The sequence below is a fragment of the Medicago sativa genome, chromosome 3, assembly GCF_051527215.1.
Source record: "Medicago sativa cultivar Bolivia chromosome 3, Bolivia_mono, whole genome shotgun sequence".
NCBI lineage: Eukaryota > Viridiplantae > Streptophyta > Magnoliopsida > Fabales > Fabaceae > Medicago > Medicago sativa.
The window spans coordinates 10,249,567-10,271,170 of record NC_140751.1 but is presented as its reverse complement, the minus strand read 5'-3'; the positions used below and the strand labels follow the sequence as shown (position 1 = coordinate 10,271,170).

General features: G+C 33.3%; 1 protein-coding gene and 1 pseudogene across 2 annotated transcripts; one reads left to right on the top strand and one right to left on the bottom strand.

Moving 5' to 3' along the window:
• Nucleotides 1-10,629: 10,629 nt before the first annotated feature.
• Nucleotides 10,630-14,840, top strand: LOC146935604 (putative disease resistance RPP13-like protein 1 pseudogene; annotated as a pseudogene). Its single transcript, XR_015030282.1, has one exon. The product of XR_015030282.1 is annotated as a putative disease resistance RPP13-like protein 1 pseudogene (transcript).
• A 2,459-nt stretch (nucleotides 14,841-17,299) lies between these two features.
• Nucleotides 17,300-21,239, bottom strand: LOC146935603 (protein FAR1-RELATED SEQUENCE 5-like). The gene is made up of 2 exons (XM_085750761.1): nucleotides 21,146-21,239; nucleotides 17,300-20,320 (listed from the first exon to the last, which is right to left on the bottom strand). The coding sequence occupies exons 1-2, from the start codon at nucleotides 21,159-21,161 to the stop codon at nucleotides 18,237-18,239; spliced, it is 2,100 nt and encodes a 699-aa protein (XP_085606887.1). The 5' UTR covers nucleotides 21,162-21,239; the 3' UTR covers nucleotides 17,300-18,236.
• Between the last annotated feature and the right edge of the window lie 365 nt (nucleotides 21,240-21,604).

Sequence of the window (21,604 nt, the reverse complement as noted above, 5' to 3'; positions counted from 1 at the left end):
GATGAAAGAAAACCGGTAAAACAAATATGGAAAAAATGGAAAAATGGATGGATGGAAACCATTTGGGTTGGCTTGGATTGGACTTTGAACTTTAAAGCCCTCAAAACGCTTGCATACTTGATAAAGAAGTGGAAAATAATTTGATGAGTTTCTTATATTCTAACTTTATATGATAAAGGATATGATATGATTTTGTTATACTACAAAAGGATTTAGTGTGTGTTTGGACGAGCAATGTGGATATCACTGTTACAGAGAATTTATAATTCTTCTGCAGTGATTTTTAGAAGTTATAATGTGTAACTTTTAGTTCAGTAATGCGTTAAGTATCATGTCTGGGGAGTAAGTTCGCAAGAATGAAACTCAAAGAAATTGACAGGGTCTGGGTCAAATTTTTGATTTTTTGGAAAGCATATTGATAATTTAAGTTTTGCAGAATATCTTATAATCATTGATTTGCACCGTACATACAGTTAGATACAAAAACATTCTAAAATAGAAGTTTGACTCCTTTCATAGATATATCTATATGTATTGAATTGCGGATACAAAGATAATATAATCATTTTTGATTCGGCTGAATATAGATATCTGATATAGATGAAAGAAAACCAGTAAAACAAATACAAACACACTTAGCATATGTTTGGTAACTAACTGGGTCACCGTTTCTACTTGTCTACATCTTATACAGTATAATTATGAAGCTGATATTTGTTATTTCTCGATAAACTCGAGAGGTTGCCGTCATTTCTTTATTGTCCCTTTGCTTACATAGACTCTCATTCTGTCGGTCTCTCTAGAATTTACTTTGAATTTATTTGGAGTTTATATACGATAAGCAATGGGTGAATATGTTTGTAAGAATGAAACTCAAAGGAATTAACGGGGGACTATGTCGATTTCTTGATGTGTTTGGAGATTTTGTTCATAATTTCAGTTATACAGATACTCGTACAACATTTTTATTCATAGATTCACACATGTGTTTATACAATTAGATACAAAAACTTTTTTAAAATAAAAAAGTTTTGACTCCTCCCATTTATATCTCTGTATATTGAATTGCGACTACAAAGATAATAAGATCATTCATGATTCGATTAAATGTGGGTATCTGATATACATGATAGATGAAAGAAAACCACTAAAACAAAAACAAACATGCTTAGCGAGTGTTTGTGTTTGCGGTGGAAACAAAGTAAATGTGCGTCTACAAAGAAACTACAGTTTGTAGTTTCTCTTTTTCCAAGACAACTCTCTCTCTCTCTCTCTCAACGCGCGGCAAAAAAAACGTATAATCAAACACATATTTGGTTTAGGTTTGATACCTCAATGGGTCATTGTTGTTGCATGTTTACAACATTTTTCATTGTGAAATTGTAAAGATGACCTTTTTAGTTTCTCGCTTAACTTGAATGGTTGTTGTAGTATCTTTAATCTCCCTTTGCTAGCCTCTCATTCTCTCTCTTTCTCTAGATTTTTTCTTTAATATTATTCAAAATGGTACAATCTTACCATTTCAAGGACCATCTTGAATTCTTTCAAAAAAAAAAAGGACCATCTTGAATATTCACTCAGAATGGAAAACATAGTTGCGAAATAGTTTTACTATTGAAATGTACATAAAAAGGCTTTCTCAAAGGCTTATTCCATAAAAGAAATATACCACAACACTTATTATAATACTTTTTTTTTAATACACCATCTTTTATTTAGCGAAACTCATCTTAGTTTTGTCACTTTATTTGAATCTTGTTTGGATAAATATAACTCAAGATATGATATTATATTTAAGCGATTTTCATCTAGTATGTTGTTTGCATTTATATATTTTTTGTCAATTTTTCAGCTAGTTTTGCCATCCAAATGTTGGAATTATATCATAAAGTCTTCATTAAACTTATAGTGGTGATGTTATTTTCATATGACGATAGTTTTATTCTAAAATGATATATCTACTACACAAGATATGACATAATTACTTACCACACAAAATCATATTTCAACATCTCTGTTCTTACTTCCCCGTCAACTTTTTTTTGAAACTTCCTAGTCAATTTTGACTTGGTAAACACTTGGTTTCATTTCTTTATTGCTTTAATGTATCGGTAAAATTATGTTAGAATGTTCTGCAAAGACCGACCTAAATTAGAGTTTGATCTAACTTGTCTTGCTCAGCAAAAAGGTAAGTGCACAAATTTTTAAAAAAATATCTTTTTTGTTTAAATCATGCAGCTCATCTATGCATATATTCTTTTATTAAATTTTGTTGTGTGCGCGCGTGCGTATGTATGTGTGTGTATATATTATCCTAGCAAACCCATGTGTGTGTGTGTCTATATATATATATATATATATATATATATATATATATATATATATATATTATTTTTTATTATATATTATTACATAATATCTACTTTAATTTGAGGGTTAAATATGTTTTTGTCCTTATAAATATATGAACTTTTTGTTTTAATCCCTTTACAATTCTTCTTCGACTTTAGTCCTTCAAAAAAATTTCATCACCACTTTTGTTAAAAAAATATTTTTTTTAACAAAACATAAATTAAATATGAATTTTTCAGCGTCAAAAATAGAAAAATTCATATTTAATTCATGTTTTCTTAAAAAAAAATCTATTTTTTTTAAGAGATTCTTATAATATTCTTAAATTTTTGTAATATTTCATTAAAAAATATGAAGTCTATACATGTGTTGACTTAAAAAGGATGGACTAAAAGTGGTGGTGGAAATTTGTTCGGACTAAAAGTTGAAGAATTTTTTTAGAGGTACTAAAACGAAAAATATGTATATTTACAGAGACCAAAAATATATTTAACTCATAATTCAATTGTTTTTTTTTAATAACATCATGCTATCTAAATTTATTTAAATACTACTTTCAATATTCAATTCATATATTTTAAATTTTAAATTTAAATTTGAAAAAAAAAAAGATGACATGTTTAAGATGAATGAAACACACGTTGTTAAGGACAAACTTGTAACAAAAATATCTCCAACTAGTTTATTTGTTTTTGAGTTCTCTTTTTTTTTGGTTGTGATCGGGGTTCGAACCCCGGACCTTGCATATTTTCGAGTTCTCTATAATCATGGTGCAATTTAACTTTAGAAAAATAAATTATTAATGGTAAATCCCCCCAATGTCTTTCACTCTTTTAGACTTTTCAAAATTATATGTTTATATATGTATGTATGTCTGTCAGGGGATTCGAGAGTTATTTTTATGTAGGGGTGGCAAAATGGGCCCAACCCGTCGGTCCGACATGTTTAGCCCGCTATTTTTGGCGGGTTGAGTCGAAGTTTTGAACTCGCTTTCTATAGTTAGCTAGCCCCGCATAACTCGTTGAACAGGCGGGGCAGACTCGTGACGGAGCGGGCCGGCCTACTTAACTCATTTTTCTCTTTTCTTTTAGACTTATTTTATCCTTTTAGGTTTATTTTGGTTGTTGGATTTGTTTTATGTTGACAAATTTTCATTATTATGCTATTAAATATGATGTTGAGTTCGACAATTTTTTAATTATCTTGTTTTTACCACAAATTTACTCGTTACATATTCTTTTATATTTTTTATGATAAAAGCAACATATGCTTAAAAAAATGATAAAAGCAACATAATTATTTTGTAACAATTAAGTTGTAAAAAAAATGCATTAAAAAAGTTGTTTTTCTCTCTTTAAAAAATTAAAGTTTTTTGTTTGGCGGGCCGACCCACCAACTCGTTTGTCTGCCACTAAACAGGGCGGGGCGAGATTTTGGACTTGGTTAACTAATTTGACTATGCTCGTCTCGTCCCGTTTTAAGCGGGTTTAGACGAGGAGGGCCTAAATGGGGCGGGCCAGCTCGCTTTGCCATCCCTAATTTTATGGAGGATTGTTTTGTATGACAGATCAGTGAGCAAGACTATCAGTTATTATTTTGGTGTTTAAAAGGAGTAAAGATACATTGACACCCTTTTTTCTTGTACCACTCATACACACTCCCATGTGACATGGGTACTTTAGTAAATTTACACACCTTTCTTTTTGTTTTTTTATTCATTCACCAAACCATTCTCTCTTACAAATTTCTCTTTGAAACTTTCCCTCTCTCGTTTGTTCCTCTCCTCTATCTCCCTTCTGGTGCCTTCTTCCACGGTGACCTACCACTGACCCTCTTCTAACCACCCTATCTCCCTCCTCCCTCCTTGTTTCTGATCTCCAATTCTCAAATCTAAATAAAAAACAAATCAGAAATAAACAAGATTAAGCAAATCAGAATGGCAAGGGGACGAAGCCGTGGTTCGCGACGACGACAATGAGAAGAGAGAAGCGGGAGAGAGAAGAACAGTGACGACATGGTGGTGAGGTGAGAGGAGGATGGAGGAGGAAGCGGCAGAGGTAAAAAAGTTGACGGAGACGGAGTGGGTCGGACGGATGTACCCTATATCTGAAACGAAAGGAAGGGAGATCGTCGTTTCCATCACTGTCGCCGGAAAAGAAGTGGGCCGATGACGGTGGTGGATGTGGCCGGTGGTGGTGTCCGGTGAGGGAGAAAGGAGAAAAAGGGTGAAGGAAGAGAGAGACTGAGGGGGGGCTTTCAATTTTATTTTTTGATCTTTTTGAGCTGTCATTGTTTATTATTTATTATTGGCTTGTGGGAGGTGTAAAATGGTACGTTGCCACCTAAGAATGTCAACGTAACATCTCTCGTTTCAAAGTTGCCAAATCATCTCATTTGTTTCTAAAATCTACTTTTCACTCAATTCTTGATATTAAGATATGTAATTTGTTTGGTTATGATATGAACCTATAAATCGTCCTCGTGAGCTTAACTCAGTTGGTATGGACAATGCATAAAATATGCAAGGTCTGCGGGATTCAAACCCCGGCCACCACAAAAAAAAAACGAACCTATAAATTTGGTTTAAGTAACTTATGGCGAACATTTGTACTTTCTTTACATAATTTATTCGTTTACATCAACTTTTTGATTGTTAATTTTTTGAAGAGTATATGTTTAATATGGTAAATATAACCTGACAATTAATTGTTTCACAAAAAAATTAAATTCAGTTTCTCCTAAAATTACTCATTCGAATGAACTTATACCACTTTTTTTTTTTTGGTACAAGAACTTATACCACTTTATTAATTCGTATATTATACTATTATTGTCTTGTCCGATGAAATATACGGTTTAAATGATCCTCGTTCAAAACATAATTGGCCACTACAACAAAACAAGGTGTAAGTTCGGACATTAGTGTTGTCCTTTAATTTGCAAGTACAATGTGTCCCTCCAATCATTCCACCCGACATCAACATGATGCGAGGTTTGTATCATGTGTTGCACATGAGTGACAAAATGTACAAGTGTTTCTTTTGCTTCTTTTTCTACCTTCTAGATTTTTCAGTTAATCGTTTTGCCATTCAAGGATGTGTATTTTTAATTGATTTTTTTAAGGAATTGATTTTTTTAATTAGTTTCTCTAAATTTTCTCTCTCTCATTAAAAATTATATTTGAAGTATTTCCTCCGTCCCAACATATAAGCAAAAATTGAAACAAAAATTAATGAATTTGGTTCAAAATTTGTACCAAATATATCAACTTATACTACTCATTTTTGCTTATATTTTTGAACATAAGGAGTATGTCTGTTATTAAATGCGGCTATTTTTCTTATCAAAAGTCAATTTTTTTTCAAAACATCAAAATTCAAATATTGTTTGCTATATCTACTATAATATATATTAAAGGAAATATCCGGTGAATTTACCAATTTGCCCCTAGGAGGGGCATTTTGGTAAATTAATAATTGGAGGTGGTTTTTTTTTAAGGTTGGGTTTTTTTAAGGTTTGCCTATGAATTTCCATTTTTGCCCCTAACCAATTTTTTTAATTATTTTCTAATTTTTATATTTTTAATAACTTTTAATTATTTTTCAATTTTTTCTCCCAAATTCAGTTGCTTCTACATTGCCGTTGTGGGAGATTAAGGTATCGTTTGACCCGACTTTTTTCAAACTTCTCTACATTTTTAAGGAGAAGTTAGGCCTATGAATTTCCATTTTTACCCCTAACCAATTTTTTTTAATTATATTCTAATTTTTATATTTTTAATAACTTTTAATTATTTTCCAATTTTTATATTTTTAACTATTTTTCAATTTTTTCTCCCAAATTCAGTTGCTTCTACATTGCCGTTGTGGGAGATTAAGGTATCGTTTGACCTGACTTTTTTCAAACTTCTCTACATTTTTAAGGAGAGTAAACAACTACATTTAAAAAGTTGGTAGTAAGAAACATATATGTGACTTTATGTTCTTTTTGTCAAATACTGACTTCTTATTGACTTTTAAAGTAACAAATAATTATATTCAACGGATGAATATAACTATTAATTTTAAAGTATATATGTGACTTTATGTCTCTTTGTCAAATACTGACTTGAAAGCTTATGATAAAAGATTTTATTTTGCTCAATTTACATTGTTATAAGAATACCATATATGTGCCAAACAAAATCATGGTATCTACTTTTAGCTATACTCCCGTTCTTAGTTTGATAGGCTGTTGCAATTGTAGAAGTAAGACTGAGACTTGTGTGCGGCCTACTCGCATCGCCAAAATTGTAAACATGATCATTCATCAATATCAATATAAACGAAATTGTAAACTGAGACTTGTGTGCGGCCTAATGACTTGAATCATGTTACACCATTACATGTTTCTTAGATTTTAATTAAGAACCAAGGTCGTTTGAATCAAGTGACAATCTCAACTCCTTGAATAATATATTGAGTTTAAAGCTCAAGTGGCAATATTTTTTATTCAATATACAATCTCATTCTTTCTCTACTTTTTATTTTTAAAAACCTCTCATTTAACTTTTAAAGTCTATTAGATTTATTTGTAATTTTTTAAATCTCTAGATTCTAAACAGGTCATTTTAATTTTGAAAGTTCGAATAATTTGTGGATATAACACAGCTTAAAATTTGGATTGAATCTTATTTCTACAAAATTTGCATGTAAGGCGATGATTGACCACTACGTATAAACACATCTCATTCAATGAGGTACTTTCGATAGAAATTATTAACATGTTTGTATAATTTTAAGAATCTTTTAATGTTGCTTATACTTATATTCCTTCTTAGGCTCTCTTTTTTCTTTTACTCATTCTAAGGCTCACTTGAAAATATAAATATTACTCTTCTATATAACTATATGAACCCTTTTTTGAAGTATATGAACTGAAAATTAATTTCAGCAGTATTATGTAATTTAGTAATAAAATGTTGCAAATGAAGTTTTGCATTTGTATTTTGGTTTTTCTTACCATAAAGTTTAAATAATTTTATTTCATGTGGACTTTCACTTATCACTTGATCATATGAATTGACATATACTAGCATCACACACAAACTAGGAGGAATAATGAAGGGATTATTGGAAAGATTATGAAGGTTGAGTGACTCAAAATATGAAAGTGAACCATGAATAGAAGAATTCAGCTTTCTCCCTTGAAACATGAGGAAATTAGGCTCTTTGATGTTACCAAATTCAGAAGGGATTGAACCTTACAAAAAGTTTTGTCCTAAAACTTTCATCCTTTAACGGAAAAGTTTAGATAAGTTTCTCGAATTTCAACTAATTTTTTTTTTTTTAGTTTTCCGTAATTTGCACATTTTTCATGAACAAAATATATGCTCTTTTCATGAATTAAGGCTTTGTAATGCTTTGATAAATATTTTAGAAAGATGCGCATTTCTAATGTTTGTGCAATATGCTTGCTTCATTTTCACATTTATAAAGGACAAAAATCTCTTAAAAAAATGTGGCTATCTCCCTTAATTTACTCATTTTTCCTTTAGAACAATTTTTTTACAAAATACGTTACTGAACCCCGTGCCTTAGACCATGCATCACAAATATTTGGATTATGCGACCTTCATTCTCAAATTTACGAAGTATGGTAATATTCCGTAATTTGAACATCTCTCCTTTAAAACAAGTTTTTTAAAAGTACGTATAATTCACATGAAAGGACTCGATACTAAATTGCAGTTAATATCTGCCTTTGCTGTAGATCACGTGAAATGATTATATACGTTGAAATTGAAAGGCAAAATGATATAAATCAGATAGAGAGGCATTCAACTATCTGTCTGATTCAGAAGTTTGTTCACCTGAAAGGATTGGATACTAAATTGCAATTAATATCAACCTTTGTTGTAGATCATGTGAAAGGATTTATATACGTGGTACTAAATTGCAGTTAATATCTGCCTTTGCTAGGGGTGGCAAAAATACCCATGCCCACGGGTACCCGTGGGTAAAATCCATCACGGGCATGGAGCGGATAGTTAAACGGGTATCCACGGGTATAATAAACGGGTATTTGACTACCCATTATTATATGGACACAGGCACGGATTGGATTGTATCCATACCCACGGGTACCCATACCCGATAATAAATTAAGTAAATTACTAATATATCTTTATATATCATATCTTATTACTTAAAGTTGGTACCTTATTGAAGAAAATTTTACCGCCCACCTAAAAATCCTCAATAATAACCTATTTTTATTTTAAATTTTTTTAATTCATCTTATTAAGTTCACCGTTTCCACTTCATTCACATTATAAAACATATAGATTATATAAGGATCATGAATTTTCTATGAATTATGCATGATTTATGAAATTTTGAGTGGATTATATATGGATGTTTAAAAGTTGAAGTTTTTTGGTAATTAAAAAAAGTTATTATTTGTACCAAAAAATAAATAAATTCAAAACTCCATGGGTACCCATGGATACCTCAATACCCACGGATACCCGTATAGTGGGTACCCATGAGGATACGGGGCGGGCACTAGTATCATATTTATCCAACGGGACGGGGACGGGTATCATATTATCCGTACCCATGGGTATCTATTGACATCCCTAGCCTTTGCTGTAGATCATGTGAAAAGATTTATATATGTTGAAGCTAAAACACAAAATGATATAAATCAGGTAGAGAGGCTTTCAGCTATCTGTCTGATGCAGAAGTTTGTTCACCTGAAAGAACTGGATACTAAATTGCAGTTAATATCTGCCTTTGCTGTAGATCATGTGAAAGGATTTATATACGTTGAAGCTGAAAGTCAAAATGATATAAATCAGGTAGCTTTGGTAATAGGATTTTCATTGGTTTATAGATAGATATCAATTATTACTGGAAAAGTGTTTCTACCGCTGACTAAATATGTTTTCATTTGTTACTCGTGATCAAGCCATTTTGAAGATTTAATTTTGTAATCCGTAATGCAAGAGTACTCTAAATATTGTATTATGGTTTATAATTATATGTCATTTCGCAATCTATCATTCCAATATAAATATTTTGTCAAATACGTTACTGAACCCCCGTGCGAAGCACGGGTTTGTAACTAGTTATGACATGTGAAATAATAATCTTTTTTATCTTCAAAGGATTTACTAGTTTGATCTTGATTAATGTATTAGGTTGAACCTTTATATAAGTACTACTAGTAAACTAGTAAATTTACCGATGAACATAGGTTGACCAACCCAAAAAAAAAGAAGACCAATGTTGTAAATTCATGACCCACATGTTTTTTTTTCCTTTTTAAATTATATAAATGCAATTTTCTTTGTAAGTGCAATTTTCCTTGCCGTAGGCTCTTCCCTTCATCTTAAACTCTTTTCATATATTTTTGATCTTCTTCCTAAAGGAAAAAGATCATACTAATTTAAGAAAGATAAAAAACTTATCAATAATTAATATTATTTTAGTTAGAGAAAGAATCAGTTAATCTCAATCGATTCAACTTTAACCAAACTTTATTAACCATATAATCTAATTATTACTTGTTACTACTCCCTCCATTCCTTTTCTTTTGATGTTTTAGGTGATTGCACAAATATTAAGGAATCATTAAATTATAGGAATAATTGTATGGTTTATACTAAAATACCCTTACTTACTCCTTGATTTTTTTTTCTCAAAATTCTAATCTCCTTAATTATTGAAACTCACCACACAAATTGCATTTATTATTTAAATTTCCAATTTTCAAAGTGTGTATTTCAACAAGGGTAAAATTGGATAAAAAGTATTAAAAACTCTAAAACATCAAAAGTTTTGGAATAAAGTTTAAGTTCTAAAACATCAAAAGAAAAGGAATGGAGGGAGTAATATTTTATGGGAAACGTCAACATGTAACCTTAGAACACGTGGTAGTATATAAAAATTAATTTTATTTCTCAATAAAATATTTGCTATTGTGGAATTCTAGGCACATGTTAGAATAACTCAAATTTGTTCCCGTGAGCTTAGCTCAGTTGGCAAGAACAATGCATAATATATGCAAAGTCCGGAGTTCGAACCCCGGACACCACCAAAAAAGAATAACCCAAATTTTATTTATATCGAAAAATAGAACACATTTTTTCTTTGAAAATAAATAAATAAATGAGATAATTTGGAGACATACTTTTACTATTTCTGTATTTTTAATTTTTAATAAAAATGTGCAAAACAAAGGTGACTTTAAGTTTTTAATATAAACTTTTACTCCTCTAAATATTTTTGCAATAAATTGGAGGTTGCTTACACACCACCATTGACCTTGAGAGTTGTTGCAAAAACTCTTCACCTCCACCACATATTTTCTTAAAACTACATGATATATTGTCAAATTTTGTGTCTCATTGGATCCAAATATCCAATCCAAGCAACAGAATATACATTGATATGGCATTTGTTGGAGAAGCATTCCTCTCAGCTTCTTTGGAAGTATTGCTAGACAGAATCATATCTCATGAGTTCCAATACTTTTCTAGGAACAAAGAACTTGACACATCACTCCTCAAAAAGCTGAAAATAACACTGTTGAGTCTTCAAGCTGTGATGAATGATGCTGAGGAGAAACAAATCACCAACCCTGCTGTTAAACAATGGTTGGATGAACTCAGAGATGCTCTCTATGATGCTGATGATTTGTTGGATGAAATCAACACTGAATCTTTGAGATGCAAATTGGAAGCTGAGTCTCAAATTCAACAACCTTTCAGTGATCAGGTTTTGAATTTCCTTTCTTCGCCTTTCAAAAGCTTTTTTAGAGTTGTTAATTCTGAAATACAAGATGTTTTTCAAAGATTGGAACAGTTTTCATTGCAAAAAGATATCCTTGGTTTGAAACAAGGTGTTTGTGGCAAAGTTTGGCATGGAATACCTACTAGTTCTGTTGTTGATGAATCTGCTATTTATGGTAGAGATGATGATAGAAAGAAACTCAAAGAGTTTTTACTATTAAAAGATGGTGGAAGGAACATAGGAGTGATATCTATTGTTGGTATGGGAGGGATTGGAAAAACAACACTAGCTAAACTACTTTACAATGATCTTGAGGTAGGAGAGAATTTTGACCTAAAAGCTTGGGCATATATATCAAAGGATTTTGATGTTTGTAGGGTGACAAAAATTCTTCTTGAATGTGTCGGTTCAAAATCGGTTGTCACGGATAACTTGAATACTCTACAAGTGGAATTGCAACAAAGCTTGAGAAATAAAAGATATTTGCTTGTTTTGGATGATGTGTGGGATGGAAGTTATGATGAATGGAACAAACTGAAGGCCGTTTTTGAAGCCGGGGAAGTGGGAAGTAAGATCGTCATCACAACACGGGATGAAAGCGTTGCATTAGCAATGCAGACTCATCTTCCTGTCCACTATTTGAGATCTCTTCGTAGTGAAGATTGTTGGTCTTTACTTGCGCATCACGCATTTGGACAGAATAACTGCAGGGAACAATCGAAACTGGAAGTAATTGGCAAAGAAATTGCAAAAAGATGTGGTGGCTTACCGTTAGCTGCAGAAGCCGTAGGGGGTCTTCTCCGCACCAAATTATCAGAAAAGAACTGGAATAAGGTATTAAAAAGTAACATCTGGGATTTGCCAAATATCAAGGTGCTACCGGCTCTTCTGTTGAGCTATCACTATCTTCCTGCTCCTTTGAAGCGATGTTTTGCTTATTGTTCAATTTTTCCAAAGAACTCCGGTTTAGATAAGAAGATGGTGGTTATGCTATGGATGGCAGAAGACTTGGTACATCAGTCCAAAGGTGAAAAAACTATGGAAGAGGTAGGTGAAGAATACTTTGATGAACTTGTATCACGGTCGCTAATACGTAGACAGATGGTCAATGCGAAAGAAAGCTTCATGATGCATGACCTTATCAATGAATTAGCAACAACTGTTTCATCTGCATTTTGTATCAGGCTTGAGGATCCAAGGCCATGTGAAAGTCTTGAAAGAGCTCGTCATTTGTCGTACATTCGAGGGAATTATGACTGCTTCAATAAATTCAATATGTTTCATGAATTGAAGTGTCTTCGAACCTTACTAGCCTTACCGTTAAGACATTGGTGGGCATCGAAATATCCTAATCTGAGAAGCCATTATCTATCAAGCAAGTTACTATTTGATTTGTTACCTGCAATGAAACGGTTGAGGGTGTTATCTTTGTCACACTATAACAATATCACCGAGTTGCCTAACTCTTTCGTAAATTTAATACATCTGCGGTATTTAGATCTCTCCAACACTAATATAGAAAGATTGCCAGATGTAATATGCAAGCTCTACAATCTTCAAACCTTATTGTTGTCGAAATGCAGCTCTCTTACTGAATTACCCGAGGACATTGGAAATTTGGTTAATCTACGCCACCTTGATTTAAGTGACACTAAGTTGAAGGTGATGCCTATACAAATAGCCAAACTGCAAAATCTTCAAACACTGTCTTCATTTGTTGTCAGCAGACAATCAAACGGGTTGAAGGTTGGGGAGCTGAGAAAATTTCCACATCTACAAGGGAAATTGTCAATCTCAAAGTTGCAAAATGTTACTGACCTCTCTGATGCCGTTCATGCCAACTTGGAGAAGAAAGAAGAAATTGATGAGTTGACATTAGAATGGGATCGTGATACAACAGAAGACTCGCAAATGGAAAGACTTGTACTTGAACAGTTGCAGCCCTCAACAAATTTGAAGAAACTCACAATCCAATTCTTTGGTGGAACCAGCTTTCCGAATTGGTTAGGAGATTCCTCATTTTGCAACATGATGTATTTGCGCATCAATGGCTGTGATCATTGTTGGTCACTTCCTCCCCTAGGAGAGTTGCTTAGTCTCAAAGAACTCTTCATTTCTGGACTAAAATCAGTGAAGATGGTTGGTACTGAGTTTTACGGAAGTAGTAGTTCCCTTTCCTTTCAACCATTCCCCTCCTTGGAGATTTTGTGTTTTCAGGAGATGCCAGAATGGGAGGAATGGAACATGATTGGAGGTACCACTATCGAGTTTCCTAGTCTAAGGCGTTTGTTTCTATGTGATTGTCCGAAACTCAAAGGAAACATACCACATAACCTTCCTTCCTTAGTTGAACTTGAGTTGTCAGAATGTCCTCTACTCAGGTCACAAGAAGAGGTTGGTAGCAGCAGCAGCATTCGAAGGCCATCACATCCCGAGTGGATGATGATTGGACACAATTCTCTCAAACAGTTGACTATCTCAGGCATTGTTTCTCTGAGTTCTTTCCCATTAGAACTTCTCCCTATAACATTAAAATCTCTCACTTTCCTTTCTTGTGAGAATCTAGAATTCTTACCTCATGAATCCTCACCTATTGAAACTTCACTTGAGAAATTGCAAATATTCAACAGCTGTAATTCCATGACATCCTTTCATCTAGGCTGTTTCCCTGTCCTCAAAAGTCTCTTCATCTTAGGCTGTAAAAATCTAAAATCTATTTCTGTTGCAGAAGCTGATGCATCAAATAGTCACTCCTTTCTTCAAAGTTTATCCATATATGCCTGTCCTAATCTTGAATCATTTCCATTTCATGGACTTGCTACGCCTAACCTAAATAATTTCATGGTTTCAAGTTGTCCTAAGCTTAAGTCACTACCTGAACCTATTCACAGTCTATCCAGCCTTTATCAATTGATTGTGTATGGACTTCCGAAACTGCAGACTTTTGCACAAGAGAGTTTACCAATCAATTTAAGGATACTTGAAGTGTCGAATTGTGGGAGTTTGTCTACTTCAGCTATCACTAAGTGGGGTTTGAAGTACCTTACTTGTCTTGCTGAGTTGCGAATTCGAGGTGATGGTCTTGTGAATTCCCTGATGAAAATGGAAGAGTCATTGCTTCCGAATTCTCTCGTATCGATACACATCTCTCATCTTTATTATCAGAAATGCTTAACAGGGAAGTGGCTTCAGCATCTCACCTCTCTTGAAAACCTTGAGATTTCAGATTGTCGCCGGCTTGAATCCTTACCAGAAGAGGGGCTGCCTTCCTCTCTTTCGGTACTGACTATCAAGCGATGCCTTTTACTACAAGCAAGCTGTCAGAGCAATGAAGGCAAAGAGTGGCCTAAGATTGCACATATTCCATGCATAATTATTGATAACAAAGTGATAATATGAATGTTCAGGTAAGTAGCCCAAAATGAGGATTTTCAGCATCTCAATATTGGTAGCTTAGCCCTAATATGAACTTGTGTTGGGAAACCTCTGTCACCATTCAAAGGTGGTTTGTGGAATGTGGATCCTCTCCATTTGCTACTAATTGTAGGTGGATGATTTAATATTATAGACAGTAGTACATGCTGTAACTTTCTTTTATATTATTCCTCTAGCTAATGGACACCAAAAAGATTGAACAAGAAGAGCTTCATTTGTACAATTCTATATATATTTTTAGAACTGATATGAGAAGATGATATGACTATTTTGCACATGTTCAATCCTGCGATAACTTCATTTGTACTTAAATCAGTTACATATAATACATGTCATAATTTTTTTTTTTAATTTTTTTTTTGTGGTGGCCGGGGTTTGAACCCCGGACCTTGCATATTTTATGCATTGGCCATATTTCGTTGAAAAATTACATTTGTGACTTACATTTTGCGTGAAAATTTGTACATGTGAAGACAATGTGACTCTACGTTTTGACCTTGATAAGTTGGTTCATATGTTTGCTTTAGCAAAGAGATTAGTTAGCTGGAACCAATTTTATAAATATTACATATACTTTAAAAAAAAAAAAAACTTTTAGGACTCCATTATTCGAAAGTTATGTCTAGTGATTTAATTTTTGTGTGAAATTTATGCAGAGGTCAGTTTGGTTTTACACTTAGGTTCTAATTCTAAAGAGTCACATTTATGTTCCAAAGAGTTACTTCAACAGAAAGAGAACAATTACAATCAATTCAATCATAAACATACTATATAGGGGACACAAACGGAAACTTACTAGATAAATATGATATGATATAGAAAGAATAAACTCGGAGAATTAGTTTTTGCAGTTGCATGTAGAGGATATCCGGTTCAAAAAATTAAAAATAAATAAACTCTTATCTTATTGTGTTTGATGGCCGCTGGATAACAATATACATAACTTATTTTATTTTAACTTCAACGGGAAAAAAAAAAATCACTAATGCCTTAGTTCAATCTTTCCATTGTGAATTGTCTATTAGCCAGTGAAATAACATAAAACTTAACAAACAATCTTCATTTTAACCAGCTAGAACTTCGATTGGCATCATATTTAGTGGGACAAACAACATAAAACTTAAGATACATAATGAAACTAAAAATAAAAATCAGAAGCATTAACATTTAGATATGAAATTCATAACACATCATCATTCTAAAACCTTTCTCTACTCAAATCCTGTAAATTAAAAACCTTCCACAATTTAATAGCAGAATCTGAACTCAACAACATCTCAGAAGACACAGGATGACCAGCTTATGAGATCAAGAAGATTGAGAAAGACTAAATGGAATTTTATTGAATGATAATAGTGGAGGTAGGTTACAGCAAAACTGAAAAGAAAGAAAACAGAATCTAGTAGAGGGCTACTACTATCCTAGCCAAATGGCTCCCAAGAGAATACTCTTTTTCCATAACAGAATTCCAAGCTTACACCACTTTATTCCCTTATATAACTAATTCTGAACCCAAGTTTGCTGCCAGCTCAGCATTCTAGAAACTTCTTGCCAAGTCACTTGATTCATACATGCTTCCTTTCATAGACACTCCTTTTTTTGGGCCTGTCGACAAACTCCTCAAGTGAGGTCCTTCACTTATTAGGCGAAACTCCCTCATTCCTATCACCAGCCATCACTAGAATTTCTGGCAGAATTGCTGAAGTGTGTGAGAGCAGACTGCACAAAAATGTTTCAGAGGACCATTTCTTGGATGCAAACTCCACTCTAACCTGGAAAGAGAAACTGACACAAATTGGATTTCATTTTTAGTTACTGTACAGATTTCAATTCTCAAATATACATGAATCAAACATACTAAAGAAGCTAAACATAAACAACACTTGAGTGTATTGTTACAATATAATAGATTCATTTATTTTCACCCACAACAATCTTTACCTCGATGATGTGAGCCGAAACACGGTTTTCATTGTTTCTAAAAATGCATTCTACCTAGCAAGCCTTCTATCTTCTCACTGTCACAATTGTTCATAGATGAGCCTTTCATCTCTTTGTTAAGAATTTAAATGAACACATTTTTTAGAATAAATTGATAATATTTTTAGAAAGTAAATATGTGATGATAACACAGAAACCAACAAGAAATCTCACGGACACTCATATGATCACTCAAATCAAATTTCATCAATATTTTGTTGATTGAAGATTTCTTCATTTTTTACTATTTCTTCTCAAATTTTTGTCCTTTTTTATGCATGTATTTTTTTGACCCAAACAAAATCGAGTGATGAGAGATCCTAGACATTTTTATTCATATAAAAATAAATTTAATATGAATTGAAGTATAAAATTAATCATATGAATTTAATCACATACACGCCAAGTTAGTTTATGAACTAAAATAGTCAAACTATACATAGCCAAAGTTCATATAGTCTATTTAACGAGCTCAGTTTTCATTTGAAGTTTGGTTCACTTGGTTCAAGATCTAAGTTCAATGATCTCAAAATCAATTTTTTTTTTCTTCCATTTATACATGGTAGAAATTCTGAAAAAATTGCATGACATGGTATTCAGCAGGGGCTATAGAATAAAGTACAATAAAATAAATAAAGCTGCAATGCTGACCAATGTAATGGCAAAAAGAAAACTTGAAGCATCATTTTAGACAACTCACCTGAAGATTCATATTATCACTTTGTTATCAGTAATTATGCATGGGTTATGTGCAATCTTATGCCACTCGTTCCCTCCTTGCTCTGACAGCTTGGTTGTAGTAAAAGCATCATTGATAGTCACTACTGAAAGAGAGGAAGGCAGTCCTTCTTCTGGTAAGGATTCAAGCCGCCGACAATATGAAATCTCAAGGTTTTCAAGAGATGTGAGATGCTGAAGCAACTTCCCTTTTAAGCATTTTAAATAATAAAGATGAAAATTGGAGAGTCATTGCTTCCGACTATATGAGAGAAGTCGGAAGCAATGACTCTCCAATTTTCATCAACGAATTCATACGACCATCGTCTCGAATTCACAACTCTGTAAGACAAGGGAATGCAAACCCCACCTAGTGATAGCTGAAGTAGACAAACTCTCAAAATAGGACACTTCAAGTATCCTTAAATTCATTGTAAATTTTTTTGAGCAAAAGCCTGCAGTTTTGGACGTCCATACACACTCAATTGATAAAGGCTAGACAGACTCTGAATTGGTGAGCATTCAGTCTATGAAGTGGAAATGACCGAAGATTGGGACAAGCATATATGGATAAAGTTTGAAGAAAGGGATGACTATGCAACGCTTCCTCTGAAAAAGAAAAAGATTTTAGATTTTTACAACCTGAGATGAAAAGACTTTTGAAGACTGGGAGAGAACTAGCCGAGAGGATGTCAATGAATCACAGATATTGAATATTTTCAATTTCTCAAGTGAAGTGCAATATGGTAAAGATTCATGAGGTAAGAATTCTAGATTCTCACAAGAAAGAAAAAGGAGAGATTGTAATGTTGAGGGGAGAACATTTCTTGGGTAGGATCTAAGAGAAACTTGAACTCTTTAATAGAATTAAGTCTAATCACCATCCACTCAGGATGTGATGGTCTTTTATGCTGCTGCTATTCACCTCTTTTCGCACTGCGACGACTGGATTATGTCCAACCCCGTTTTTTAGCATTATTTGAGCAATCTTGCTTTCTTTATACCCTGCTCCCCACCAACATCCAGAGTGTTGACATTGTTGTCACTTTTTTCCGTGCCAATTGGTATGGATACATGACACAGCTCAAGTGATTCTGCCCCCACGAACTTTTTAGCCAACATATCATCAATTATTTTATTAGACTCTTCAAAAACTTTGGATAAAAATGTGTAAGTTTCATGAGATTTTGATGCTTTGTTGATCAATTTAACCATTTGAGGACATAACTCGCTGTATCGCCTCATGAAATGAGCTTTTATATCCAGTTCAATATGTTGCCCTTCCAAATCTTGATTACTTCCCAATCTTGCATCTCTTGTCCATCGCTTCAGTATATAGTGTTGAGGAATCAGCTTAATATTCATAACATCTAATACTTTCAAAGCATGACTGCATAAGATGCCATGTGTCTCAAATTTACGACAATCACAGACAACCTTTTGATCCATAAGATTCCCCATTACCGTCCGCTCCTTATTATTATCATAATTTGTGACAGCATACAACCCTTCTTTCAAATTCTTTACGCAAGTGCCTAGATATTCCTCATATTCTTCTTGAAATTCCTCAAAGGTTTTTGGAGTGTAAATGTTTCCGGCTTGTACAAGCATAGGAGCCCTTTTCATTTTCAATTTAGGCAACTCATGTCTTGACTCATAATCGGCCTCTGATTCATTGTTCCGTATTCCATGGACAACCCTTTCAAGGTGTGTGAAAAATTGAACTAAATTTAAATCTGACTTCAAATAATTTTTCAACTCAACATTAAAACTCTCACTTATTTGAGTAGATCTCATACCTGCAGTGAAATGTTTTCGAACATACGCCCATGCCCATTTTTCCTTCAATTGAAAAATCATACGGAGCCATGAATCTTCAGAAACATTATGTTCGACAAGTAAAACATTCCATGCATTCAAAAACACACCTTCCTCTTCATGTAGATCAATGCATGCTTCAAAATCTGAGCAGAATTTTGAACTCTCTTGATATAGATGGTTCACATGTCTCTGTGCATTTTCTCTCATACGCCAAGTGCACAATCCATGAAATGTTTCCGGCATAACTAAAGAAATAGCCTTAGCCATTGTTGCATGTTGATCAGTTAGAAGGGTTTTAGGCTTTTCTCCACCCATTGCTTTGAGAAAAGTTTCAAATAACCATTGAAAAGAAGGGATTGTTTCATCATATAGCAATGTTGCACCAAAAACAACCATCTGCTTGTGATTATTTAGTCCAACAAATACTCCCAACGGGCGATAATCCTTATTTGTCATGTATGTCGTATCAAAGGTGATGACATCACCGAAGTATCCATAATCGTTTATCATTTGTGCATCTGCCCAAAATACATTTGTTATTTGCTCTTCAACATCCATTTGGAAGTCATAAAAGAATGAAGGATTTTCACTCTGCCGTTTGAAATGCATCAACAATGCACCCACTTCACCATACATTAGTGACCGCATCCTTTTAGTTCGAAGATAACCAACAGCATCTATCCCACCATCTTGCTTGTACACATACTCATGAAAATCTTTTCGTTTTAATCCAGATTCGTCCGCCGCTACAACTTGAGATAATCGTGACTTAGATATTTGTCGATGGGAGCGAGGAGTATGAAAATACCCTGGCGGTTCAAGAAGATGATTATGTTGAGCTACAAAGTCAACAACCTTGTACTTACCAATCTTTCGATCAAGTGAAATAACCATACGTGCATCACATCCCGTTCTGGTTTCTACTCTCCCCTCTTTTGTCAAGTGATCTCGTTTGTCAACACCCCGTTTACCCTCTTTAAAGCACGTGAACCTTCTTGAAGTCAGAATTCCATCCTTTCTGCTTTTATTTCCATATTCTCGACGAATACCAAACCCAATTCTCCTACTATACTTATTATAAAATTCATATGCCGCTGCCTCGGATTCAAACTCCATTTCCAAGTGTGGTGTATAATCAACAACACCCGTTTCCCCATTTTGCACAATATTCACACCAATATTGTTCACCGATTTCTCTACACCTTCAACTATTGGAATTGTTGACCCATTCATGTTTCCTTAAAAATAAAAAATAAAGTCAACTTGTTAATAATAATATAAGTAAACAACCTGCTATGAATTCGATTAGCAACAACCAAACTAAAGTGATCAAACAAACACATAAAATAAAAATAGATAAAGGAGAAGAAGAAAGAAGACATCGATATTTATTTATCCAGTTCAACCCAACAATGACCTACGTCAGAGGGAGAGAGAGATCTCTCCAAACCACTACCAATGAGTTTATTAAGAGATACAACGGTTACAAAAAATTAGTCTTCAACGATAAACCCTAATATTTCTACCTTTTTCTCAAATATCTTCCTGTAATCAAGAGACTCAACGATTTCACTCACCAAAGTGTTTAGATTGTTTCCCAACCCTATAATATATCCCAAAAGTACTCAATTCTTAGATTTTGAACTCCTAAGAATCCCCTTTTAAATAAACCCTAGTTTGCCTCACACCTCTCCTACAAACTGTGCAGAAAAAACGCGAATTTATAAAACCGCGAGAGAACCGCAACTTCTCAGAATAGCGATTTTAAGGCACATGCAAGTATGCAACACAAACATTTTGATATCTGATTGTGTAATGTGTTGTCATTATAGTCTCTGAATGTATCGAAATTGCAGACATGTCTCAAGTGTCTCTTCAGTTAGTAATTTTGGTCCTCAAATGTGTTGTTCGTCAATTTAGTCAATAGCATTACAAACAAAAGCGACCCAGAAATGTATTTGCAATTTTGATACAATCAGAGAAACCATGATTGTTTACCCAAATAGTTAATATTCATATAAATTTAAAAAAAAAAAGAAAAAAAAAGAAGAGAAGAAAATTACCTGAAACGCTACTCATATGCGACGGTTGGGTGTTCGGAAGGAACGGCGGCACTGCACGAGGCGGTGGTACTCTTTCAACAGACGCTTTCAAGTTGAAGAAAAAGGTGTGACCTTTTTTCTTTATAAAATTGATTTTAAAATTTCTAATCACAACCGTTGATTTTTACCTTGCCACGTGTCAAATAGAGAAACAAGAAACGAAAGATTTCCAAGTTTATTTTTTTGAAGGAGGTTTCCAATTTTTTTTTTTTTTTCCTTCAATTTTCGATTTTTGCTTTATACGGAGTATTTTAAGAAACTAAATAGGCCCCACCAAAATCAAACCCCACACTTTGAGGTTTTGATTTGTTTAAGAAATAATCATTTTTAAGAGGATTAATTTCGTTTGTTATAGTATTTTTTTAAAAAAATATATGATTTAAAAAAATATATTCTAAAAACAACTTTAAATGATATGCA